This window comes from Somniosus microcephalus, chromosome 8 (assembly GCF_052327205.1).
Source record: "Somniosus microcephalus isolate GS21.2 chromosome 8, FLI_Smic_1.0, whole genome shotgun sequence".
Lineage (NCBI taxonomy): Eukaryota > Metazoa > Chordata > Chondrichthyes > Squaliformes > Somniosidae > Somniosus > Somniosus microcephalus.
In genome coordinates, this window is record NC_140994.1 from 257,741,779 (window position 1) to 257,769,587 (window position 27,809).

The 27,809-nt window shown below is 46.1% G+C and overlaps 1 protein-coding gene across 1 annotated transcript in view; it reads left to right on the plus strand.

Annotated features, from left to right (window-relative positions):
* diaph1 (diaphanous related formin 1) overlaps window positions 1–27,809 on the plus strand; it is a 432,569-nt gene that overhangs the window by 86,483 nt on the left and 318,277 nt on the right. Inside the window, exons 3-4 of the mRNA XM_085995955.1 lie at window positions 20,900–21,052; window positions 22,758–22,859. Coding sequence (XP_085852081.1) covers window positions 20,900–21,052; window positions 22,758–22,859 — 255 coding nt within the window. The remainder of the gene's footprint in view (window positions 1–20,899; window positions 21,053–22,757; window positions 22,860–27,809) is intronic.

A 27,809-nucleotide genomic window follows, 5' to 3' on the forward strand; every position in this document is an offset into this window, starting at 1 on the left:
TGGGTATTGCAGGGAAATATGGCCAGCTTTATAATGGAATTGTCCATAGGGCCAGGCTACATAGAAGTTGCAACTGGGATACCGTCTGTCTCGGATTTACCCTCCATATAGGAACAGGAGTCGGCCATTCCGCCCCTCGAGTCTGTTCCGCCATTCTATTAGATAATGGCTGATCCCTGCCTCATCTGAATTTACCCGACTTTTCTCCACATCCCTTGGTATTTCCCTTCCTTTACCTACCAGAAATCTCAATCTCAGTCTTGAAAATCTGAATTGACCCAACATCTGCAGCCTTTTGGGAGCGAGTTGCTGATTTTCACTGCCCTTTGTGTGATAAAGTGCTTCCTGACATCACTCCGAAAGTGGCCGAGCTCTAATTTTAAGGTTGTGCCCCTTTTGTTCTAAATTCCCCAACCAGAGGTAATAGTCTCTCTCTAGCTACCCTATTGAATCTCTCTATCATTATAAGCAGCTGCTTTGATCACCCCATAGCCTTCTAAACTCCAGGGAATACAAGCCTAGTTTAGACATCCTGTCCGTAAAATCTTGCCTTTTAAGCCCTGGTATAATTTGGGTGAATCTGTGCTGCACCCCCTCCAAAGCCAGCATATCCTTCCGGAGGTGCAGTGCCCAAAAGTGAACGCAGTACTCCAGGTGGGATCTGACCAAGGCTCTCCACAACTGAGACATAACCACCTCCCATTTTGTATTCTAACCTCCTTGAGAGAAAGGCCAATATTCCATCAACCTTTTTTGATTACTTTTTGTACATGTGCACTAGCTTTTAGTGATTTGTGTACATAAAAACCCTAAATCTCTTTGCTCCACCACAGCTGCTAGTCTCGTATCATTAAGATTATCCGATTTGTGTTTTTGGATCCAAAGTGAACTCCATATGCCATAGTTTTGCCCACAGACTTGGCCTGTCTATGACCCCTTGTAATTTTCTGCTTCTATCTACACAACTTTCTATGCTGTCTAACTTGAGATGTTCTAAATTCCCCAACCAGAGGTAATAGTCTCTCCTGTAGCTACCCTATTGAATCTCTCTATCATTTTAAGCAGCTGCTTTGATCACCCCTTAGCCTTCTAAACTCCAGGGAATACGAGCCTAGTTCAGACATCCTGTCCGTAAAATTTTGCCTTTTAAGCCCTGGTATAATTTAGATGAATCTGTGCTGTACCCCCTCCATCTGCAAACTTGGATATGCAACTCTTTGTCTTCCTGCCTCCCACGTCATATGGTGAAAAGCTGCAGCTCCAGTGCGGGTCCCTGGGGAAACACCACATCCCACCCATGACAAAAATGTTCCTTTTATCCCGATGCTCTGTCTCCTACCAGCCAACACATGTCAGAAGGTTACATAGAAACATAGAAGATAGGAGCAGGAGCCGGCCATTCGGCCCCTCGAGCCTGCTCCGCCATTCAATGAGATCATGGCTGATCATCCAAATTCAGTCCCCTGTCCCCTGCTTTCTCCCCATATCCCTTGATCCCTTTAGCCTCAAGAAATATATCCAACTCCTTCTTGAATATATTTAATGAATTGGCCTCCACTGCCTTCTGTGGTAGAGAATTCCACAGGTTCACCACTCTCTGGGTGAAGAAATTCCTCCTCATCTCTGTCCAAAATGGCTTACCCCTTATCCTTAGACTGTGACCCCTGGTTCTGGACTCCCCCACCATCGGGAACATCCTTCCTGCATCTAGTCCTGTTAGAATTTTATAAGTTTCAATGAGATCCCCTCTCATTCTTCTAAACTCCAGCGAATACAAGCCCAATCGACCCAATCTCTCCTCATACATCATTCCTGCCATCCCAGGTATCAGTCTGGTGAATCTTCGCTGCACACCCTCCATGGCAAGAACATCCTTCCTCAGATAAGACGACCAAAACTGCACACAATACTCAAGGTATGGTCTCACCAAGGCCCTGCACAACTGCAGGAAGACATCCTTGTTCCTGTACTCGAACCCTCTCGCTACGAAGGCCAACAAGGTTATTTCCAATTCCGTGCGCTTTGAATTCCATCTGCCACCATTTGGCCCATTTCCCCCATCTTATCAGCATCCCTCTACAGCTTTCTTTGGTCTTCTAAAGAATTAACTAAGCCTCTTATTCTGGTATCGTCGGCAAATCCGCACGGCACTCCCTCTAGGCCTGTGTCCAAATCCGATCTGAACCGTGTGGAGCACCACTTCCATTCCAACACTCTGGAAAGTGCCCTTAACTACTCTTTCTCCCTTCTAACCAATTTTTAATCCACTTTGCTATCCTCCCCCAAATCAATATTTAATATTTTCTAGCAATCTCCCATAGGAGTTTTTCATGAATTTTGAAATGGAATATTGAAGCGCACCTGCCGTTTTGAACAATAAATGTTTTTCTGAGCAACTGAAAAACGGTTTCTGAGTGCACAGCTCTCAGTTCATTCCAAATTTGATTGCTGCCTGATCTCTCCATTTCTCTATATAACACATATTGAACTTCTACCCTATCCTGCAACTCTCCACGAATAACACCACAGGAGTTTCACTAGTTTTATGTATACAAATTGAAGATCTGTTCCAGTTGTCAGCATCTGGTCATTTGCAGCAAATGGTCTGTGTCCTTTAGACCTGACTCCTGCAAACCCCCCCTCCCACCATGAACAGAATGTTGGTCTCTCTGCAGTTTGCTGATGACGTCACAGCACTGTTGAAGTTTGTTGCCTGGAATCGCCACTCGTCCTCTTAAAGAACAGACCCTCGCCGACTCTGGCAAATTTAGCCCCCCGACAAGATCTGTGTGACTTGAGACTATAAGATCTTCTCCTAAACCATGCATGCTATTATTGGTCAGGTAACGAAGGCTAAATCAGTGGATTACAGCAAGTCATCTGAAGCGGTGGAGTTATTGACATTTCCCCTTGATCCCTTTTGCTGCTTAATTTGATTGGAACTGTCTTGAGTGCTTGGCAGAAGGATTTGACCTAGCGTCATCTCTGGTGGTTACACGTAGGAGCAGGAGGAGGCCATTGAGCCCCTCGAGCCTGTCCCGCCATTCAGTGAGATCATGGCTGATCTGCGACCTAGCTCCATACACCCACCTATGCCCCGTATCCCTTAATACATTTGGTGAACAAAAATCTGTCAATCTCAGATTTAAAATTAATAATAAATCTGTCAATCTCCGATTTAAAATTAATAATTGATCTAGCATCAATTGCCGTTTGCGGAAGAGAGTTCCAAACTTCTACGATCCTTTGTGTGTAGAAGTGTTTCCTAATTTTACTCCTGAACGGTCTGGCTCTAATCTTTAGACTATGCCCCCTAGTCCTAGACTCCCCAACCAGCGGAAATAGTTTCTCTCTATCTGTTTCCCTTAATATCTTAAAAACTTCGAACAGACCGCCCCTTAACCTTCTAAATTCTAGGGAATACAACCCTAATTTATGTAATCTCTCTTGGTATTTTAACCCTTGGAGTTCGGGTATCATTCTGGTAAACCTACGCTGCACTCCCTCCAAGACCAATATATCCTTCCTAAGGTGTGGTGCCCAGAACTGCTCCCAGTGCTCCAGGTGTGGTCTAACCAGGGCTTTGTATAGCTGCAGCATAACTTCTACCCCCTTGTATTCTAGTCCTCTAGATATAAAGGTCAGCATTCCATTAGCCTTTTTGATTATTTTCTGTACCTGTTCATGACATTTTAATGATCGATGTACCGGGACCCCCGAGTCTCTTTGGACCGCCACTGTTTTTAGCCTTTCACCATTTACAAAGTGCCCTATTCTATCCTTTTTAGGTCCAAAGTGGATGACCTCACATTTGCCTACATTGAAATCCATTTGCCACAGTTTTTCCCCTTCACTTAATCTATCGATATCCCTTTGTAATTTTATGCTTTCAGCCACACTGCCTACAATGCTGCCGATCTGTGTCATCGGCAAATTTGGATATATGGCTTTCTATGCCATAAACTAAGTCGTTAATAAATACTGTGAATAGTTGAGGCCCCAAAACAGATCCCTGCAGGGCACCACTAGTCACATGCTGCCAATTAAGAGTACTGACCCATTATCCCTGCTCTGTCTCCTGCCGCTCAGCCAATCTCCTAACCAGGTCAGTAATTTGCCCTCAATTCTTAGTTAAGTCTCTTATGTGGGACTTTATCAAATGCCTTCTGGAAGTCCATATAAATAACATCCATAGACATTCCCCTGTCCACTACTTCAGTCACCTTCCCAAAAAATTCAATCCAGTTCGTCAGGCATGACCTACCTTTCACAAATCCACGTTATCAGTGTCTCAGATCCATTATCACAGAATCTAATGCGTGACATAGCTTTTGATACCAATGTTACAATGTTTTAATGGCAGTCAATCAGAACAACAGAATTTTAGTGCTATTCAGTCTCGTTACGGATGATGAAATTTCATTACATACATAGAATTATATCGAGTCCACATCACAGAAACAGGCCATTCGGCCCAACTGGTCTATGCTCCACACGAGCCTCCTCCCACCCCTCTTCATCAACCCCCCGTCAGCATTTCCTTCTGTTCCTTTCTCGCTCATGTGCTTATCTAACTTCCCTTTAAATGCATCTACGCTGTTCACCTCAACCACTCCTTGTGGTCGCGAGTTCCACATTCTTACAACTCTCTGGGTAAAGAAGTTTCTCCTGAGTTCCCTATTTGGCTTATTAGTGACTAGCTTACATTTATGGCCCCTAGTTTTGGTCTCCCTCACAAGTGGAAACGTCTCCTCTACATTTGCCCTATCAAACTCTTTCATAATGTTAAAGACCTTTTTTATTAGGTCATCCCTGAGCCTTCTCTTTTCTTGAGAAAAGAGCCCCAGCCAGTTCAGCCTTTCCTGAAAAGTATATCCTCTCAGTTCTGGTATCATTCTTATGAATCTTTAATGTACTTTCTCCAGTGACTATATCCTTTTTATAACAGGGAGACCAGAACTCTGCACCGTATTCCAAGTGTGGTCTAACCAAGGTTCAGTGCAAGTTTAACAAACTTCTCTACTTTTCAACTCTCTCCCTCTGGAAATGAACCCCATTGTTTGGTTTGCTTTTTTCTAATGGCCTTGTTAACCTGTGCCACTACTTTTAGTGATTTGTGTATATGTACCCCGAGATCGCTTTGCACCTCTACCTCATTTAGACACTTATTACCCAAAGTGTCTGTGGCCTCCTTATTTTTCCGACCAAAATGTAACACCTCACTTACTATATTGAAATTTATTTGCCAATTGCACACCCCATTCTGCAAGTTTATTAATATTTTCTTGCATTTTGTCGCAGTCTTCCTCAGTATTTACTATACCCCCAATTTGGTGTCATCTGCAAATTTTGAAATTGTGCTTTAAATTCCTGAGTCCAAATGCATTGTATAAATTGTGAGCAACAGTGGTCCCAGAGCTGATCCTTGTGGAACACCACTTCCCACCTTTCTCCAGTCTGAGGAGCTACCCTTAACTCCAGCTCTCGTTTTGTTTTCTTTAATGTCATTTCTTTACACATCCCCACTTTTTCTAGTCCAGCTCGGGCGTGAGATCCAGCAGGACTCTGGGTGGGAGCTGTGATCTGGGAGCATTTTATTTTGCACGTTAGTTTCCTTGCACAGGCGCAAAAGGCAGCCATTCGAGAGAAAGAATAACAGTTTCTTTTGTGTTTTAAGAACATAAGAAATAGGAGCAGGAGTAGGCCATTCGGCCCCTCGAGCCATTCAATAAGATCATGGCTGATCTTCGCCCTCCACACTACTTTCCTGCACTATCCCCGTATCCCTTGATTCCCTTAATATCCAAAAATCTATCGATCTCAGCCTTGAATATACTCAACGACTGAGCCTCCACAGCCCCCTGGGGTACAGAATTCCAAAGATTCACCACCCTCTGAGTGAAGAAATTTCTCCTCATCTCAGTCCTAAATGGCCGACCCCTTATTCTGAGACTGTGACCCCTGGTTCTAGATTCCCCAACCAGGTGAAACATCCTCCCTGCATCTACCCTGTCAAGCCCTGTAAGAATTTTGTATGTTTCAATGAGATCACCTCTCATTCTTCTCAACTCCAGAGAATATAGGCCTCGTCTACTCAATCTCTCCTCATAGGACAATCCCCCCATCCCAGGAATCAGTCTGGTGAACCTTCGTTGTACTCCCTCTATGGCAAGTATATCCTTCCTTAGGTAAGGAGACCAAAACTGTTCACAATACTCCAGGTGTGGTCTCACCAGGGCCCTATATAATTGCAGTAAGACATCTTCACTCTTGTACTCAAATCCTCTTGTAATAAAGGCCAACATACCATTTGCTTTCTTAATTGCTTGCTGTACCTGCATGTTAACTTTCAGTGATTCGTGTACAAGGACACCCAGGTCCCTCTGAACACCCACATTTCCCAATCTCTCCATTTAAAAAATACTCTGCTTTTCTATTTTTCCTGCCAAAGTGGATAACTTCACATTTCTCCACATTATATTCCATTTGCCATGTTTTTGCCTGCTCACTTAGCCTGTCTATATTCCCTTGAAGCCTGTTGGCATCATCCTCACAACTTTTAAAAAAAAAAAAATTATTCATTGATGGGATGTGGGCGTCACTGGCTAGGCCTGCATTTAGTGCCCATCCCTAATTGCCCTTGAGAAGATGGTGGTGAGCCGCCTTCTTGAACCGCTGCAGTCCATATGGTGTAGGTACACCCACAATGCTGTTAGGAAGGGAGTTCCAGGATTTTGGCCCAGCGACAGTGAAGGAACGGCGATACAGGTCCAAGTCAGGATGGTGTGTGGCTTGGAGGGGAACTTGTAGGTGGTGATGTTCCCATGCGTCTGCTGCCCTTGTCCTTCTAAGTGGTAGAGGTCGCGGGTTTGGAAGGTGCTGTTGAAGGAGCTTTGGCGAGTTGCTGCAGTGCATCTTGTAGATGGTACACACTGCAGCCACAGTGTGCCGGTGGTGGAGGGAGAGAATGTTGAAGGTGGTGGATGGGGTGCCAATCAAGCGGGCTGCTTTATCCTGAATGGTGTCGAGCTTCTTGAGTGTTGTTGGAGCTGCACTCATCCAGGCAAGTGGAGAGTATTCCATCACACTCCTGACTTGTGCCTTGTAGATGGTGGAAAGGCTTTGGGGAGTCAGGAGGTGAGAAACTCGCCGCAGAATTCCCAGCCTCTGGCCTGCACTTGTTGACACAGTATTTATATGGCTGGTCCAGTTCAGTTTCTGATCAATGGTAACCCCCAGGATGTTGATAGTGGGGGATTCAGCGATGGTAATGCCATTGAATGTCAAGGGGACATAAGAACATAAGAAATAGGAGCAGGAGTAGGCCATACGGCCCCTCGGGCCTGCTCCGCCATTCAATAGGATCATGGCTGATCCAAATCTAGACTCACGTCCACTTCCCTGCCCTCTCCCCGTAACCCCTAATTCCCTTATCTGCTAGGAAACTGTCTATCTCCATTTTAAATTTATTTAATGTTGCAGCTTCCGCAGCTCTCTGGGGTAGCAAATTCCATAGATTTACTACCCTCTGAGTGAAGAAGTTTCTCCTCATCTCAGTTTTGAAAGGGCAGCCCCTTATTCTTAGATTATGCCCCCTAGTTCTAGTCTCATCCATCAGTGGAAACATCCTCACCGCATCCACCCGATCAAGCCCCCTCACAATCTTATATGTTTCGATAAGATCGCCTCTCATTCTTCTGAACTCCAATGAGTAGAGGCCCAACCTACTCAACCTTTCCTCATACGTCAACCCCCTCATCTCCGGAATCAACCGAGTGAACCTTCTCTGAACCGCCTCGAGAGCAAGTATATCTTTTCTTAAATATGGAAACCAAAACTGCACGCTGTATTCCAGGTGTGGCCTCACCAATACCCTGTATAACCGCAGCAAGACCTCCCTGTTTTTATACTCCATCCCCCTTGCAATAAAAGCCAAGATTCCATTGGCCTTCCTGATCACCTGCTGCACCTGCATACTAACTTTGTGTGTTTCATGCACCAGGACCCCCAGACCCCTTTGTACTGTAGCACTTTGCAGTTTCTTTCCATTTAGATAATAACTTGCTCTTTGATTTTTTCTGCCAAAGTGCATAACCTCACACTTTCCAACATTATATTGCATCTGCCAAATCTCTGCCCACTCACTTAGCCTGTCTATGTCCTTTTGCAGGTTTTTTATGTCCTCCTCACTCATTGCTTTCCCTCCCATCTTTGTATCGTCGGCAAACTTGGATATGTTGCACTCGGTCCCTTCCTCCAAATCGTTAATATAGATTGTAAAGAGTTGGGGTCCCAGCACTGACCCCTGCGGAACACCACTAGTTACTGATTGCTAGCCCGAGAATGAACCATTTATCCCAACTCTTTGTTTTCTGTTAGATAGCCAATCTTCCACCCATGCCAGTATATTACCCCCAATCCTGTGATTTCTTATCTTGATCAGTAATCTTTTGTGTGGAACCTTGTTGGAGATGGTCATTGCCTGGCACTTGTGTGGTGCGAATGTTACTTGCCACTTACATTCCCACCCAGCTTTGTATCATCAGCAAACTTGGATATATTACATTTGGTCCCCTCATCCAAATCATTGATATCAATTGTGAATAGCTGAGGCCCAAGCACTGATCCTTGCGGTACCTCACTAGTTACAGCTTGCCAACCCAAAAATGACCCGTTTATTCCTACTCTCTGTTTTCTGTCCACTAACCAATCCTCAATCCATGCTAGTATATATAACCCCCAATCCCATGAGCCCTAATTTTGTTTAATAACCTCTTGTGTGGCAGCTTATCGAATGCCTTCTGAAAATCCAAATACACCACATCCACTGGTTCCCCCTTATCTATTCTGCTAGTTACAACTTTAAATAGCTCCAAAAGGTTTGTCAAACACGATTTCCCTTTCATAAATCCGTGTTGACTCTACCCAATCCTACTATTTTCTAAGTGCCCTGTTACCATGTCCTTAATAATGGATTCTAGCATTTTCCCAACTACTGATGTCAGGCTAACTGGTCTGTAGTTCCCCGTTTTCTCTCTCCTTTCTTAAATAGTGGGGTTACATTTGCTACCTTCCAATCTGCGGGAACCGTTCTGGAATCAATGGAATTTTGGAAGATGACAATCAATCCATCCACTATCTCTATAGCCACCTCTTTCAAAACTCTAGGATGTAGGCCATCAGGTCCAGTGGATTTATCAGCTTTCAGTCCCATTAATTTCTCCAGTACTATTTTTTACCAATACTAATTTCTTTCAGTTCCTCATTCTCGCTGGACCCTTGGTTCTTCACTATTTCTGGGAGGTTTTTTGCATCTTCCGTGAAGACCAACCCAAAGTATTTGTATAATTTCTCCTCCATTTCCTTATTCCCCATTATAATTTCTCCTGTCTCAGCCTGTAAGGGACCCATATTTACTTGCGTTAATCTTTTCCTTTTTACATATCTATAGAAGCTTTTACAGTCTTTTTATGTCTCTCGCTAGTTTACTCTCGTATTCTATTTTCCCTTTCTTTATCAATTTCGTGGTCCTCCTTTGCTGAATTCTAAAATTCTCCCAATCTTCAGGCTCACTGCTCTTTTTGGCAACATTATAAGCCTCTTTTGATCTAATGCTATCTTTAACTTCTCTTAGCTGCGGTTGGACCACTTTTCCTGTGGGGTTTTTGTGCCTTAAAGGAATGTATATTTGTTGTAAATGATGTATTAATTCTTTAAATGCTAGCCATTGCTCATCTACTATCTTACCTGTTCATTTAGTTTCCCAATCTACCTTAGCCAACTCGCCCCCTCATATCTACATAGTTTGCTTTGTTTAGATTTAAGACCCTAGTTTCGGATTTAACTAAATCACTTTCAAACTTAACATAAAATTCTATCATATTATGGTCAGTCTTTCCTAGGAGCCCTTTTACTACAAGGTTATTAATTAACCCTTTCTCTGTTGCCTAGTTGGTTCTTCAACATACTGATCTAGAAAACTATCTTCTTTACATTCCATGAATTTGTCCTCCACACTATTACTGCAAATTTGGTTTGCCCAGTCTATATGTAGATTAAAGACCCCCCCCATGATTACTGTATTACCCTTGATATGGAGATGCCGGTGTTGGACTGGGGTGGACAAATGTAAGAAGTCACACAACACCAGGTTATTGTCCAACAGCTTTATTTGAAATCACAAGCTTTCGGAGCGCTGCTCCTTCATCAGGTGAAGTGGAGAGATGCATAAAGACACAGCTTATATAGTCAGAGAATAATGCCAGATGATTACAGGTAATCTTTCTAACTGCCATTTATCACACCTCGGCAGAGAGATAATCACAGCAATCACAGGTGTGAATGGTGTCCAAACAGGTCAGTCAGGAAAACATTACATCAAAGAACAATGAGGTGGGGTCACAAGGGGTCAAATGTTGCAGATGCTGGGGTCTGTATGAAAAACCAACAAAAAACTTTTTTTGCTGGAAATCACAGCAGGTCCGGCCGCATCTGTGCAGAGAGAACAAGCCAACGACGACTCGAGTCTGGATGACTCTATGTCAGGTGGGGTTACATGTAGCGTGACATGAACCCAAGATCCCGGTTGAGGCCGTCCTCATGAGTGCGGAACTTGGCTATCAGTTTCTGCTCGACGATTTTGTGTTGTCGTGTGTCTCAAAGGCCGCCTTGGAGAATGCTTACCCGAAGATCGGAGGCTGAATGTCCTTGACTGCTGAAGTGTTCCCCGACTGGGAGGGAACACTCCTGCCTGGCGATTGTTGTGCGGTGTCCGTTCATCCATTGTCGCAGTGTCTGCATGGTTTCGCCGATGTACCATGCTCCGGGGCATCCTTTCCTGCAACGTATGAGGTAGACAACGTTGGCTGAGTCACATGAGTATGTACCATGTACCTGGTGGGTGGTGTCCTCGCGTGTGATGATGGTATCTGTGTTGATGATCTGGCATGTCTTGCAGAGGTTGCCGTGGCAGGGTTGTGTGGTGTCGTGGTCGCTGTTCTCCTGAAAGCTGGGTAATTTGCTGCGAACGATGGTCTGTTTGAGGTTAGGCGGCTGTTTGAAGGCGAGTAGTGGAGGCGTGGGGATGGCCTTAGCGAGGTGTTCGTCGTCATCGATGACATGTTGAAGGCTGCGAAGAACATGGCGTAGTTTCTCCGCTCCGGGGATGTACTGGCCGACGAAGGGTACTCTGTTGGTTGTGTCCCGTGTTTGTCTTCTGAGGAGGTCTATGCGATTTTTCGCTGTGGCCCGTCAGAACTGTCGATCGACGAGTCGCGCGTCATATCCCGTTCTTACGAGGGCATCTTTCAGCGTCTGTAGGTGTTCATCGCGTGCCTCCTCGTCTGAGCAGATCCTGTGTATTCGCAGGGCTTGTCCATAGGGGATGGCTTCTTTAACGTGGTTAGGGTGGAAGCTGGAGAAGTGGAGCATCGTGAGGATGTCCGTGGACTTGTGGTAGAGTGAAGTGCTGAGGTGTCAGTCTTTGATGGAGATTCGTGTGTCCAAGAATGAAACCGATTCTGAGGAGTAGTCCATGGTGAGTTTGATGGTGGGATGGAACTTGTTGATGTTATCGTGTAGTCTTTTCAGTGATTCTTCGCCGTGGGTCCATAGGAAGAAAATGTCATAGAGTTAGAGTCAGAGAGTTTTACAGCACAGAAAGAGGCCCTTCGGCCCATTGTGTCTGCGCCGCCCATCCATCCCTGTCCAGTCTAATCCCATTTTCCAGCATTTGGTCCATAGCCTTGTATGCAATGGCATTCCAAGTGCTCATCCAAATGCTTCTTGAATGTTGTGAGGGTTCCTGCCTCTACCACCCTTTTGGGCAGTGAGTTCCACATTCCAACCACCCTCTGGGTGAAAATGTTCCTCCTCAAATCCCCTCTAAATCTCCTGCCCCTTACCCTGAATCTATGCCCCCTTGTTATTGACCCCCCTACTAAGGGGAAAAGTTCCTCTTTGTCTACCCTATCTATGCCCCTCATCATTTTGTATACCTCAATCAGGTCCCCCCTCAGCCTTCTTTGCTCCAAGGAAAACAACCCCAGCCTGTTTAGTCTTTCTTCATAGCTGAGGCGCTCCATCCCAGGTAACATCCTGGTGAATCTTCTCTGCACCCTCTCCAAAGCAATCACATCCTTCCTATAGTGAGGCGACCAGAACTGCACACAGTACTCCAGCTGTGGCCTCACCAGCGTTTTGTACAGCTCCATCATAACCTCCCTGCTCTTATATTCTATGTCTCGGCTAATGAAGGCAAGTATCCCATATGCCTTTTTAACCACCTTATCTACCTGTTCCGCTGCCTTCAGGGATCTATGTACATGTACACCAAGGTCCCTCTGACCCTCTGTACTTCCTAGGGTTCTACCACTCATTGTGTATTCCCTTGCCTTATTTGTCCGTCCAAAATGCATCACCTCACACTTTTCAGGGTTAAATTCCATTTGCCACTTTTCCGCCCATCTGACCAACCCGTTTATATCGTCCTGTAGCCTAAGGCTTTCCTCCTCGCAATTGACCACCCCACCAATTTTCGTGTCATCTGCGAACTTGCTGATCATACCTTTTACATTCTCATCCAAATCATTTATGTAGATCACAAACAACAAGGGACCCAGCACCGATCCCTGAGGTACCCCACTGGACACAGGCTTCCAGTCACAAAAGCAACCTTCGACCATCACCCTCTGCCTCCTGCCACTCAGCCAGTTTAGGATCCAACGCGCCAAGGCACCCTGGATCCCATGGGCTCTTACCTTCTTGACCAGTCTCCTATGCGGGACTTTGTCAAAGGCTTTACTGAAGTCCATGTAAACCACATCCACAGCATTTCCCTCATCCACCCCCCTAGTCACCCCCTCGAAAAATTCAATCAGATTTGTCAGACATGATTTACCCTTGACAAAGCCATGCTGACTATCCCCCGATTAATCCTTGCCTCTCCAAGTGGAGACTAATTTTGTCCCTCAGAATTTTTTCCAATAATTTCCCTACCACAGATGTTAGGCTCACTGGCCTGTAATTCCCTGGTTTATCCCTGCTACCCTTCTTGTATAATGGTACTACATTAGCTGTTCTCCAGTCCTCTGGTACATCCCCTGTGGCCAGAGAGGTTCTGAAAATTTGTGTCAGAGCCCCTGCAATCTCCTCCTTTGCCTCCCACAGCAGCCTGGGATACATCTCGTCCGGGCCTGGGGATTTATCCACTTTTTGGCCTGCTAAAACCGCTAGCACCTCCTCCCTCTCGATGCTAATATGTTCAAGTATGTCACAGTCCCCTTGCCCGATTTCTATGTCTGCATCGTCTTTCTCCATAGTGAACACAGATGCAAAAAATTCATTTAAAACCCCGCCTACATCATCTGGCTCTACACACAGATTGCCACTTTGGTCCCTAATGGGCCCTACCCTTTCCCTGGTTATCCTCTTGCCCTTAATATACTTATAAAACATCTTAGGATTTTCCTTTATTTTGCTCGCCAGTGTTATTTCATGGCCCCTCCTCGCCCTCCTAATTTCTTTTTTAAGTATGCCCCTGCACTTTTTATACTCCTCTAGGGCTTCTTTCGTCTTTAGTCTTTAGTCAGAGCGATCATAACATGATCGATTTCTCACTCGAAATGGAGAGCGAAGAAATTGACTCAGAGACTAAGGTCCTGAATTTAAACAAGGGGAATTATGATGCCATGAGACGGGAACTGAGTAGGTCTGAGTGGACAACGTTCCTGGGAGGACTGGAGGTAGATAAACAATGGCAAACATTTAAAGATAGAATGACAAAATTGCAAAAATTGTTTATACCAATCTGGCATAAAAGGAAATCTAAAAAGGTGACTCAACCGTGGATAACAGGGGAAATTAGAGACAGCATAAAATCCAAAGATAGGGCGTATAAAATAGCCAAAAAAAGCGCCAGAGCGGAAGATTGGGAACAGTTTAAGATAGAGCAAAGGAGGGCAAAGGGCATAATCAAGAGGGGCAAAATAGCTTACGAAAACAAGCTGGCGGAAAATATAAAAACTAACTCCAAAAGCTTTTATAAGTATATCAAAAGGAAAAGACTGGTGAAAACCAAAGTTGGTCCATTGCAGTCAGATACGGGGGAATATATAATGGGAAATAAGGAAATGGCAGATCAACTAAATGCATACTTTGGGTCAGTCTTTACGAAGGAAGACACAAAAAACCTCCCTGGGATATCGGGAAAAATAGGGACATTGGCAAAGGAGGAACTGACGCAAATCAATATCTCTAAGGATATGGTGTTAAGGAAGCTAAAGGGATTGAAGGTGGACAAATCCCCAGGGCCTGATAACATGCATCCTAGGGTACTGAAGGAGGTGGCCCTAGAGATAGCGGATGCACTAAGGATGATTTTTCAGAATTCATTAGACTCGGGAACAGTACCGATGGATTGGAGGGTAGCTAACGTTACCCCACTATTCAAAAAGGGGGGTAGGGAAAAAGCAGGTAATTACAGACCTGTAAGCCTTACATCAGTTGTGGGCAAAATGCTGGAGTCCATCATTAAGGATGAAATAGCGGAGCACTTAGCAAATGGGGACAGGATAGGACAGAGTCAACATGGATTTACAAAGGGTAAATCGTGCTTGACTAATCTATTGGAATTTTTTGAGGGAGTAACTGGTAGAATAGATGGGGGAGAGCCAGTAGATGTGGTGTACCTGGACTTCCAAAAGGCCTTCGATAAGGTCCCACATAAAAGATTAGCATGGAAAATTGAGGCTCATGGGATAAAGGGGAAAGTTTTGGCGTGGATAGGGAACTGGCTGTCAGATAGAAAACAGAGAGTTGGAATAAACGGCTCATTTTCTGAATGGCAGGCAGTAACAAGTGGGGTACCACAGGGATCTGTCCTGGGCCCCCAGCTGTTCACAATTTACATTAATGACCTGGATCAGGGAGTCGGATGCAGCATTTCCAAATTTGCAGACGACACTAAACTAGGAGGGGGGGTGGGCTCAGAGGAAGAGACCAGGAAGCTCCAGAGCGATTTGGACAGACTGGGCGATTGGGCGGATAAATGGCAGATGCACTATAATGTGGACAAGTGCGAAGTTATCCACCTTGGGTGCAGGAACGGGAGGGCAAATTATTATTTAAATGGCAATAGATTGGGAGAGGGGGAAGTACAGAGAGACCTGGGTGTTCTTGTACACCAGTCACTGAAGGCGAGCATGCAGGTGCAACAGGCGGTCAAGAAGGCAAACGGTATGCTGGCCTTCATAGCAAAAGGGTTAGAATACAGGAACAGGGATACCTTGCTGCAGCTGTACAGGGCACTGGTGAGACCACACCTCGAGTACTGTGTACAGTTTTGGTCGCCTCATCTGAGGAAGGATGTTCTTGCCATGGAGGGGGTGCAGCGGCGATTCACCAGGCTGATACCAGGAATGGCGGGAATGACCTATGAGGAGAGACTATGTAGTTTAGGGATGTACACACTGGAGTTTAGAAGATTGAGAGGGGACCTCATAGAAGTGTATAAAATTCTGACAGGTCTAGACAGACTGGATGCAGAAGGAATGTTTCCCTTGGCGGGTGAGAACAGAACTAGAGGACATAATTTAAGGATAAGGGCTAAACCATTTAGGACAGAGATGAGGGGGAATTTCTTCACTCAGAGAGTGGTGAACCTGTGGAACTCATTGCCACAGAGGGCAGTGTACGCCAGCTCATTAAATATATTTAAGAGGGAATTAGATATATTTCTACGGGCAAAAGGGGTTAAGGGTTACGGAGAGAAGGCGGGGACGGGATACTGAATTAAAGGATCAGCCATGATCTCATCGAATGGCGGAGCAGGCACGAAGGGCCGAATGGCCTACTCCTGCTCCTATCTTCTATGTATCTATGTATCTATGTAACTGCCAAAAGCCCCCCTTTTATTTCTAATGCATTTTTGTATATCCCTTGTCATCCAAGGTTCCCTTTGCTTGTTGGTCCCACCCTTGACCTTTACAGGAACATGTTGGCGCTGTACTCTCTCTATTTCCCTTCTGAAAGTCTCCCACTGTTTTGATGTGGATTTTCCTATAAGTAGCTGCTCCCAGTCCACTTTGGCCAGATCCTGCCTTATCATATTAAAATCGGCCTTCCCCCAATTTAGAACCCTTATTTCCGGGCCGTCTTTGTCTTTTTCCATGACCACCTTAAATCTCACCAAATTATGGTCACTGTCGCCAAAATGCTCTCCTACTGATACTTCCACCACTTGCCCGGCTACATTCCCCAGAATTAGGTCCAGTACCGCCCCCTCTCTTGTGGGACTTTCTACATGTTGGCTCAAAAAGCTCTCCTGGATGCACTTTAAGAATTCTGCACCCTCTAAGCCTTTCACACTCTGACTATCCCAATTTATATTGGGGAAGTTGAAATCCCCCACTATTATTACCCTATTATTTTCGCACTTCTCTGAGATTTGCCTACATATCTGTTCCTCTATCTCCCCCTGACTGTTTGGGGGCCTATAGTACACTCCCAGCAAAGTGCTTGCCCCCTTTTTGTTTTTAAGTTCTACCCATATGGCCTCATTAGAGGAACCCGCTAATATATCGTCCCTCCTTACAGCAGTAATTGACTCCTTAATTAATATTGCAACACCCCCTCCCCTTTTACACCCCCCTCTGTCTCGCCTGAAGATTCTATACCCCGGAATATTGAGCTGCCAGTCCTGACCCTCCCTCAACCATGTCTCCGTGATAGCAACAATATCGTACTCCCATGTGTTCAACAACAACTTCAGTTCATCCACCTTATTTGCAAGACTCCTTGCATTAAAATAAATGCCTTCCAGCCCTGCCATATTCCCTTTTGCCTTTACATATTTGCTCTGCCTTCCCAGCTGACTTGTTTTTTCCTCTGTATTTGGCTGTAAATCACCCCCTACTATAGCTCCACTCTGTACCCCATCCCCCTGCCAAGTTAGTTTAAACCCCCCCCCCAGCAGTGCTAACAAACCTCCCCGCAAGGATATTGGTTCCCCTCTGGTTCAGGTGTAAACCGTCCGACTTGTACAAGTCCCACCTTTCCCAGAAGCAGACCCAGTGATCCAGGAAACTAAAGCCCTCCCCCCTGCACCATCCCTTTAGCCACGCATTCATCTGTTCTATCTTCCTATTCCTATACCCACTAGCACGTGGCACGGGGAGTAATCCAGAGATTACAACCTTTGATGTCGTCGATGTATCTGGTGTATAGCGTTGGTTGGAGGTCCTGTGCAGCGAAGAAGTCTTGCTCGAACTTGTGCATGAAGATGTTGGCGTATTGGGGTGCGAATTTGGTCCCCATGGCTGTTCCGTGTGTTTGGGTAAAGAACTGGTTGTCAAAGGTGAAGACATTGTGGTCAAGGATGAGTTGTAGGATGGCGTCTGGAGATTGGCTGTTGTTGGTGTTGAGTACTGAGGCTGTCGCAGCGATGTCGTCATCGTGGCGAGGAGTGTTCCTGGTTCAACTGGTCCGTGGGTGCTGAGTTTCTGTAAGAAGTCTGGCAGATGCAATATAAAGTGGATAAATGCGAGGTTATCTACTTTGGTGTCAAAAACAGAAAGGCAGATTATTATCTGAACGGCAATAGATTGGGAGAAGGGGAAGTGCAACGAGACCTGGGTGTCCTTGTGCACCAGTCGTTGAAGGTAAGCATGCAGGTGCAGCAGGCGGTTAAGGCGGCAAATGGTATGTTGGCCTTCATAGCGAGAGGGTTCGAGTACAGGAACAAGGATGTCTTGCTGCAGTTGTACAGAGCCTTGGTGAGACCACATCTTGAGTATTGTGTGCAGTTTTAGTCGCCTTATCTGAGGAAGGATGTTCTTGCCATGAATGGAGTGCAGCGAAGATTCACCAGACTGATACCTGGTATGGCAGGAATGACGTACGAGGAGAGATTGGGTCGATTGGGCTTATACTCACTGGAGTTTAGAAGAATGAGAGGGGATCTCATTGAAACTTATAAAATTCTAACAGGACTAGACAGACTAGATGCAGGAAGGATGTTCCCGATGGCCGGGGAATCCAGAACCAGGGGTCACAGTCTAAGGATAAGGGGTAAGCCATGCAGACACTGCGACAATGGATGAACGGACACCGCACAACAATCGCCAGGCAGGAGTGTTCCCTCCCAGTCGGGGAACACTTCAGCAGTCAAGGACATTCTCCAAGGCGGCCTTTGAGACACATGACAACGCAAAATCGTTGAGCAGAAACTGATAGCCAAGTTCCGCACTCATGAGGACGGCCTCAACCGGGATCTTGGGTTCATGTCACGCTACATGTAACCCCACCTGACGTAGAGTCATCCAGACTCGAGTCGCCGTTGGCTTGTTCTCTCTACACAGATGCGGCCGGACCTGCTGTGATTTCCAGCAAAAAATAGTTTTTTGTTTGTTTTTTGTTTTTCATACAGACCCCAGCATCTGCAACATTTGACCCCTTGTGACCCCACCTCATTGTTCTTTGATGTAATGTTTTCCTGACTGACCTGTTTGGACACCATTCACACCTGTGATTGCTGTGATTATCTCTCTGCCGAGGTGCGATAAAGGGCAGTTAGAAAGATTACCTGTAATCATCTGGCAGTACTCTCTGACTATATATGCTGTGCTTATATGCAACTCCTCACTTCACCTGACGAAGGAGCAGCGCTCCGAAAGCTTGTGATTTCAAATAAAGCTGTTGGACTATAACCTGGTGTTGTGTGACTTCTTACATGTATTACCCTTGTTACATGCGCCTCTAATTTCCTGCTTTATACTCTGCCCTACATTACACCTACTATTTGGGGGCCTATAACCAACTCCCACCAATGTTTTCTGCCCCTTAGCTCCACCCAAATTGATTCTACTTCTTGATTTTTGGAGCTAAGATTCTTTCTCTCTACTTTCTTTACCCCATCCTTTATGATCAGGGCTACCCCTCCTCCTTTTCCATTTTGCCTATAAAAGTTAAGTATCCTGGAATATTTAGTTCCCAACCTTGGTTACTTTGGATCCACCCCCCCATAATGGCTATTAGATCAAGCCTATTAATTTCTATCTCCACTATTAATTCATCTATTTTGTCGCGAATGTTTAGCACATTCAAACATAGTGCCTTTGTCTTTGACTTTTTTCTAGTTTTCCCTGATGTCACCGTAGCCACCTTTGTTGCTCTCTCTGTCCCTTCCTGACCCACTCTGCTTATTTTTACCCGAAACTCTGCTCTGCTCTAGAGCCTTGGAATTTCTCTCGCTGCTTTTAAATTTACTCTTTCCTGAATCCTTCCCAACCCATTAGTATAAAGCCCTGTCTACTGCCCTAGTTATTCGATTCGTCAGGACACTGGTTCCAGCCGGTTTAAGTGGAGCCCGTCTCGACGGAACAGCTCCCTCTTTCCCCAGTACTGGTGCCAGTGCCCCATGAAGCAAAACCCCTGCCTCTCACACCACTCTTTGAGCCATGCATTTAACCTTCTAATCTGTTTGTCCCTATGCCAATTCGCACGTGGCTCAGGTAACAATCCAGAGATTATTACCTTTTGAGGTTCTGCTTTTTAATTTGGACCCCAACTCCTCAAACTCTCTCAGCAGAACCTCATTCCTTGTTCTACCTATGTTGGTTCCTACATAGACCACGACAACTGGATCCTCCCCTTCCCACTCCAAGCTCTTCTCCAGCTGCGAGGAGACGTCTTTAACCTGGCACCGGGCAGGCAACAGAACCTTTGGAACTCCCGGTCGCGGCTGCAGAAAACAGTATCTATCTCCCTGACTATACTGTCCCCTACCACAACTACATTCCCTTTCAATCCCCCCCCAATTGAATGGCCTCCTGCACCATGGTGCCGTGGTCAGCTTGCTCATCCATCCTGCAGGCTTTTCCCTCATCCACACAGGCAGCAAGAACCTCATACCTGTTGGAAAAGGGCAAAGACCGAGGCTCCTCCAGCACTTCACCTGGGGCCCCCTTACCTGCCTGAGTTGCAGTCACACCCTCCTGTCCCTGACCACTAACCAGACCTGTACCACTACCTAACCTCAGGGGTGTGACTGCCTCCTGGATCAAAGTGCCCAGGTAACTCTCCCCATCCCTGAATCCCCGCAATGTCTGCACCTCAGACTCCAGCTCAACAACTCTGAGCTGAAGTTCCTCAAGATGCAGGCCCTTACTGCAAACGTGGTTGTCCGGGATCACAATGCTCTCCACAAACTCCCACATGCACTGCCATCCCGACATGACCTTGTTCTATTTAATTAAATTTGTATTTAAGTAACTTGGTTTACAGGTTAGTTTCTTGACTACTTAATTGATCTAGATTAAGTTATGGGTAATGAAATTAAATATCTACCTGTATCACAAAGCACTACAAGTAGTGTAGACAAAAAAGCAGCAATCTCTTCTCCGAATTCCCACTCTTTCCAAATTCCCAAATTGTACACTCTGTATAATTCAGCTCTGCCATATTCCGTTGCTGAATACGGCATAGGGCTGAGCTGGGCAGCTTGGATCATAATACAGGAAAGTTACGGTAATTGGAAGCTGGGATACTCAAGTTTGACTTTTTTCCTGAATTTTTTTTGTTATAAGTTTTAAGGTTACATAGTTGGTTAGGGTAAGGCTATGCCATGGCAGTTGTGCATATTCTTTTCTTGATTGTGTATAATTTATTTGAGAAATACAATTGGGGAAAGGGGTTTGGATGGTATGATTGTTTTTTTTTTAAATGTTGTTATTCACCAGTTAGAAGGGATAAAAACGAGCTGAACCAACGAGGCAGCGGGAAAGTGACGCACAGATGGTGATGACCCAGATAGACACAGATTTTGCTGCAGAGATGTACTTGTGAAAAGGCTAAGGGGGGGAATCTACAGTACGTTTAATTCTTTTCCGACCCTGTCTTGCAGCTGGAACGGTTCACCAGCATACGGAAGAAGGAGAAGGAGAAGCCGTACGTTCATGCAAGACACCCGTCAGCAACGGCAATTTACGAAACCCAATCTTCTGCGCTGTTGTCGCTGACCGATAAAGAGGTGCTCGACCTGTTTGAGCAGATGTTGGTAGGTGCTTTGCTCGTTGGCCTTTCATAACTTGGTATTGGATGGATTAAAACCTTAAAAAAAAAATGCTGGAAATTTGAAATATAAGCATCAAAGAGCGGAGGCGAGCAGAGGAGAGAGAAGGCTGGTTGACGTTTGAGGTAGAGACGGGTAGCTTCAACAAAGGCTCGCCACCTGAAACATTAACCTGTCTTTTCTCTCTCCGCATGCTGGCAGACTCGTCGTGCATTTGCAGCATTTTGAATTGTTAAGTTTTTGAGTGACGAGGATATTGTCTTGTATTTGGGGAAGGAGCTAGTTGAGTTTCCCCTCGTGATGATTCCTGAATAACCATGGTTTCCTGAAGTTTCCTTAATTATCTTGTGGCATTGGGGGGTGGTGGGTGGTGCGGATTTCCCAGATTTTTTTTTCCCCCTCCTGTAATTGGTTAGAGTTTTTATCTCCTTTTATTTTGTTTACTCTGGGAGGGTGATGCATGAAACAGCTAACAGATAGCGTGAGCATTAATGGACCTGATGGTATTTTTCCAGCCTTTTCCCATGTTCTTATTTTATGTTTTACATAAAATTGCAGGACATCCCTTTTAATAAGATAAGATATGAATTTATATTACAAGAAAAATTCAGCTGTAAATTACCAGTGTTCTAGAAGTGAGGAGATTTGATTGAGGTGTTCAAAATCATGAAGGGTTTAGATAGTGTAAATAAAGATAAACTGTTTCCAGTAGCAGAAGGCTCGACTACCAGAGGGCACAGATTTAAGGTGATTGGCAAAAGAACCAGAGGCGACATGAGGAAAAACTTTTTTACGCAGCGAGTGGTTAGGATTTGGAATGCGCTGCCTGATAGGGCGGTGGATACAGATCCAATAGTAGCCTTCAAAAGGCAATTGGATAAATACTTTGAAGGATTAAAAATTGCAGGGATATGGGGAAAGAGCGGGGGAGTGGGACTAACTGGGTTGCTCTTTGAAAGAGCCGGGCACGGACTTGATGGGCCGAATGGCCTCCTTCTGTGCTGTATTATTCTATGAAGTGAGCTTCTAATCACTTTGAAGCAAACCAATTTGAATGCCTTAGATGGCTCAGTGGGTAACTAGGCCACTATTGAGCCACATAGAAGGTCTTGGGTTCAAACCCTGATTGGGGCCTGGTAAGAACAGGATCTGGGAAAATGTATAATGCTGGCCCAAAACTTGCAACCGCCCTTCAGTTTATTGTGTAAATATCGTTGTTTGACAAATAACGCTAAATAACAGTGATAATCAGATTTGCTTTAGGTGGTAAGAATGTGGAACTCGCTTCCACTAGTTGAGGCGAATAGCAGAAATGCATTTAAGGGGAAGTTAGATAAGCACGATGGAGAAAGGAATAAAAGGTTATGCTGATGGGGTCAGAGGAAGAAAGGGTGGGAGGAGGCTCGTGTGGAGCACGAACACTGGCATGGACCAGTTGGGTCGAATGACCTGTTTCTGTGCTGTATAAATTCTGTGTAAGCTCGGAAGTGATGCTCCTACTGTTGAATAGCCTGAAGGCATTCTCCGACTAGATTCACCCGAGCACTGGCCACAGGCAAAGTGCTGGAGGGCAGTCGGCCCTGTAGATTTGTACCTCGGTGTGAGTTAGAAACAGTTGTAAGATATCAATAATCCCAACCGCTAATTTCCATTTAAGAAGTAATTTTGTGATCTTTATTCTTTTTAACAGCTTGACATGAATTTGAATGAAGAAAAACAACGGCCATTGAGAAACAAAGATATAATGATAAAAAGAGAAATGGTTTCACAGTACCTGCATACCTCCAAAGCAGTAAGTACTGTACTACTAACCGATATTGAACTTGAGGTTCTGTGGATTCTAATTTCAAGACTTATGTGTCCATGTCATAACTTCATTAAGATGCACTTTGGGATCCTGTTTTTTTTGCACTCTTAATATATTCAGACTTTTTCCACAGACGTATTTCAGTTGTGGAGGGATTAAACTTGTGATTTATATGCATTTCAGAGGGATGTCCCCACACAAGTTAACTTAGCTCATCACCATTGAGTGGACATATTAGTCCCCAACATTAATTAACATTTAATTGCTTGGTCTTGTTGCATTGACTCCTACAATGACAGTAATAATTGATTGACATCTGCCTGAATGATACGATAACATACATTTTATATAGCACCTTTTAACCTAGGAAAACATCTCGAGGTGCTTCACAGATCAAACAAAAATGAACATCGAGCGAAAGCAGGCGACGTGACCAAAAAGCTTGGTCAAATGGATGAGAAGAGGGAGGTGGAAAGGCAAACAGATTTAGGGAGGGAATTCCAGAGTTTAGGGCCGAGAGGGCTGAAGGCTCGATGTGGGGGGAGATGCACAAAAGGCCAAAGTCAGAGGAACGGAGAGTTCTGAGGAGGGGTTGGAGGGCTGGAGGAAGTTACAGATATAGCAATTGGTGTGAAGCAATATAAACAGGAGGATGAGAATTTTAAACTGAAGGCACTGGGGGATCGGGAGCCAATGTAGGTCAGCGAGGGCAGCAGTGTTGGCCGAGTGGGACGTGGGGGATCGGGAGCCAATGTAGGCCAGCGAGGGCAGCAGTGTTGGCCGAGTGGGACGTGGGGGATCGGGAGCCAATGTAGGTCAGCGAGGGCAGCAGTGTTGGCCGAGTGGGACGTGGGGGATCGGGAGCCAATGTAGGTCAGCGAGGGCAGCAGTGTTGGCCGAGTGGGACGTGGGGGATCGGGAGCCAATGTAGGTCAGCGAGGGCAGCAGTGTTGGCCGAGTGGGACGTGGGGGATCGGGAGCCAATGTAGGTCAGCGAGGGCAGCAGTGTTGGCCGAGTGGGACGTGGGGGATCGGGAGCCAATGTAGGCCAGCGAGGGCAGCAGTGTTGGCCGAGTGGGACGTGGGGGATCGGGAGCCAATGTAGGTCAGCGAGGGCAGCAGTGTTGGCCGAGTGGGAAGTGGGGGATCGGGAGCCAATGTAGGTCAGCGAGGGCAGCAGTGTTGGCCGAGTGGGACGTGGGGGATCGGGAGCCAATGTACGTCAGCGAGGGCAGCAGTGTTGGCCGAGTGGGACGTGGGGGATCGAGAGCCAATGTAGGTCAGCGAGGGCAGCAGTGTTGGCCGAGTGGGAAGTGGGGGATCGGGAGCCAATGTAGGTCAGCGAGGGCAGCAGTGTTGGCCGAGTGGGACGTGGGGGATCGGGAGCCAATGTACGTCAGCGAGGGCAGCAGTGTTGGCCGAGTGGGACGTGGGGGATCGAGAGCCAATGTAGGTCAGCGAGGGCAGCAGTGTTGGCCGAGTGGGACGTGGGGGATCGGGAGCCAATGTAGGTCAGCGAGGGCAGCAGTGTTGGCTGAGTGTGACGTGGGGGATCGGGAGCCAATGTAGGTCAGCAAGGGCAGCAGTGTTGGCTGAGTGGGACGTGGGGGATCGGGAGCCAATGTAGTCGGCTAGGGCAGCAGTGTTGGCTGAGTGGGACGTGGTGCGGGAAGCAGCGGATGAGGTGGGTTTTTACAGAGGGTGAGGCATCGGAGGCCAGCCAGAAGAGTATTGGAATAGTTGAGTCCGGAGGTGACACCATTGTATAGATGGGGCAGATGGGATGAGGCAAAGGTGGTGACCGGTGATATTACGGAGGTGGAAGTATTCGGTTTTTGCGATGGAGCAAATATGGGATCAGAAGCTCGGCTCAGGGTCGATAAGCACACTGTCGTTGCGAAGAGTCTGGCTCAGCCTGAGACAATGGCCGGTGGCAAGGGTACAGAATTTGTGACTGGGTGGTGGGCTGAAGACAATGGCTTTACTCTTCCTTATGTTTAACTGGAGCTTACTGTCAACAAGGGCAGACGTCGATGACTAAGTCCAACACCGCCTTCAGTGTGCCAGTGCAGCCTTTGGTCGCCTGAGGAAGAGAGTGTTTGAAGACCAGGATCTCAAACCCAGCACCAAGCTCATGGTCTACAAAGCAGTAGTGATACCTGCCCTCCTGTATACTTCAGAGACATGGACCATGTACAGCAGGCACCTCAAAGCACTGGAGAGGTACCAGCAACGCTGCCTTCGCAAGATCCTGCAAATCCATTGGCAGGATAGGCACACCAACGTCAGTGTTCTTGCTCAGGCCAACATCCCCAGCATCGAAGCTTTGACCACGCTCGATCAGCTCCGATGAATGGGCCACATCGTCCGCATGCCCGATACGAGACTCCCAAAACAAGCGCTCTACTCTGAGCTCTGACACGGCAAGAGAGCCCCAGGTGGACAGAGGAAACGCTTCAAGGACACCCTCAAAGCTTCCTTGAAAAAGTGCAACATCCCCACCGACACCTAGGAATCCCTGGCCCAAGACCGTACAAAGTGAAGGAGAAGCATCCGGGAAGGCGCCGAACACTTCGAGTCTTTTCGCCGGGAGCAAGCGGAAGCCAAGCGCAAGGAGCGCACGTCAACTCAAGCACCCCACCCACCCGCCCCTTCAACCACCGTCTGCCCCACCTGTGACAGAGACTGTAGGTCCCGCATTGGACTCATCAGTCACCTGCGAACTCATTTTTAGTGTGGAAGCAAGTCATCCTCGGTTCCGAGGGACTGCCTAAGAAGTTTAACTGGAGGAAATAACAGTTCATCCAAGATCAGATGGTTTGACATCACGGAGACAGATGAAGGGTCGAGAGAGGTGCTGGTGAAGTAGAGCTGGGTGTCATCAGTATATATGTGGAAGTTGAACCCATGTCATCAGGTGGTAGCATGTAAATAAAGATGCGGAGTGGGCCAAGGTTAGATCCTTGGTGGGTGGGGACCGTCTCTAGAGGTAATGGTGCAGAGTTTTGAAGAGAAGCTGTTGCTGGAGATGCTCAGGCTCTGACCAGATAGGTAAGAGTAGAACCAAGCAAGGGCAGTCCCATTTAAGCTGGAAAGTTGGGGGAGGATGGTGTGGTTGACCATGTCAAATGCTACAGGGAAGTTGAGGCTGGATAATGCACCACTCTCACCGTGGCAGTCGCAGAGGGTGCCTTTTGTAACTTTGAATAGGGCTGTTTCAGTGCTGTGGCAGGGTCAGAGATTCAAACATGGAGTTGCGAGAAAGGTGAGCAATTATTTGAGAGGCGACTGCATTTCTTGGAGAAGGAGAGGTTGGGAATGGGACGGTCTCACTCGGGAATTGTAGGATGACTAGTACAAGAAATGGAAAGATGCATCCAAGTTAAATGGGGCTTGTTTGTCTATGGTTGAGATTAAGATACATTGTGAGGGTAGAGAGAACTTTAATCTGAATCTAGCGCGATGAGCTTGATGAAGGAACTGATGCCAAACTGGAAGGAAAAGATACCATTGTCCAGCAGTAGCCTTCCTAATCTTGAGCACAGAAAAGTCCTTTTTAGGAATGTCATTTGCAAAAGGACAGCTGCTTGTACTGGGGAATTGAGCACAGATTGTTCTTGGCCTTCAGTTCAACAACTATCCTCATTTCACAGCTATTGCAGAGGAAGAATCGCCAACTACTTGGTTAACGTAGTAATTACTTTGGAAAGAAGTTACTGAATTTTGTGCAGTTTAAAACTCTTACCAAATTGGTTTATTACTGGCCATGCACAAATAGCTTTCTTACAGTTATACAACTCGGGGAAGGAGAACATAAGAACATAAGAAGTAGGAGTAGGCCGTACGGCCCCTCGGGCCTGCTCCGCCATTCAATAGGATCATGGCTGATCCGATCTTAGACTCACGTCCACTTCCCTGCCCTCTCCCCGTAACCCCTTATTCCCTTATCAGCTAGGAAACTGTCTATCTCCGTTTTAAATTTATTTAATGTCACAGCTTCCACAGCTCTCTGAGGTAGCAAATTCCATAGATTTACTACCCTCTGAGTGAAGAAGTTTCTCCTCATCTCAGTTTTGAAAGGACAGCCCCTTATTCTAAGATTATGCCCCCTAGTTCTAGTCTCACCCATCAGTGGAAACATCCTCACCGCATCCACCCGATCAAACCCCCTCACAATCTTATATGTTTCGATAAGATCGCCTCTCATTCTTCTGAATTCCAATGAGTAGAGGCCCAACCTACTCAACCTTTCCTCATACGTCAACCCCCTCATCTCCGGAATCAACCGAGTGAACCTTCTCTGAACTGCCTCGAGAGCAAGTATTTCTTTTCTTAAATATGGAAACCAAAACTGTATGCAATATTCCTGGTGTGACCTCACCAGTACCCTGTATAACTGCAGCAAGACTTCCCTGTTTTTATACACCATCCCCCTTGCAATAAAAGCCAAGATTCCATTGGCCTTGCTGATCACCTGCTGTACCTGCATGCTAACCTTCTGTGTTTCATGCACCAGGACCCCCAGATCCCTTTGTACTGTAGCACTTTGCAATTTCTCTCCATTTAGATAATAACTTGCTCTTTGATTTTTTTCTGCCAAAGTGCATAACCTCACACTTTCCAACATTATATTCCATCTGCCAAATTTTTGCCCACTCACTTAGCCTGTCTATGTCCTTTTGCAGGTTTTTTATGTCCTCCTCACTCACTGCTTTCCCTCCCATCTTTGTATCGACGGCAAACTTGGATACGTTGCACTCGGTCCCTTCCTCCAAATCGTTAATATAGATTGTAAAGAGTTGGGGTCCCAGCACTGGCCCCTGCGGAACACCACTAGTTACTGATTGTCAACCCGAGAATGAACCATTTATCCCAACTCTCTGTTTTCTGTTAGATAGCCAATCTTCCACCCATGCCAGTATATTGCCCCCAATC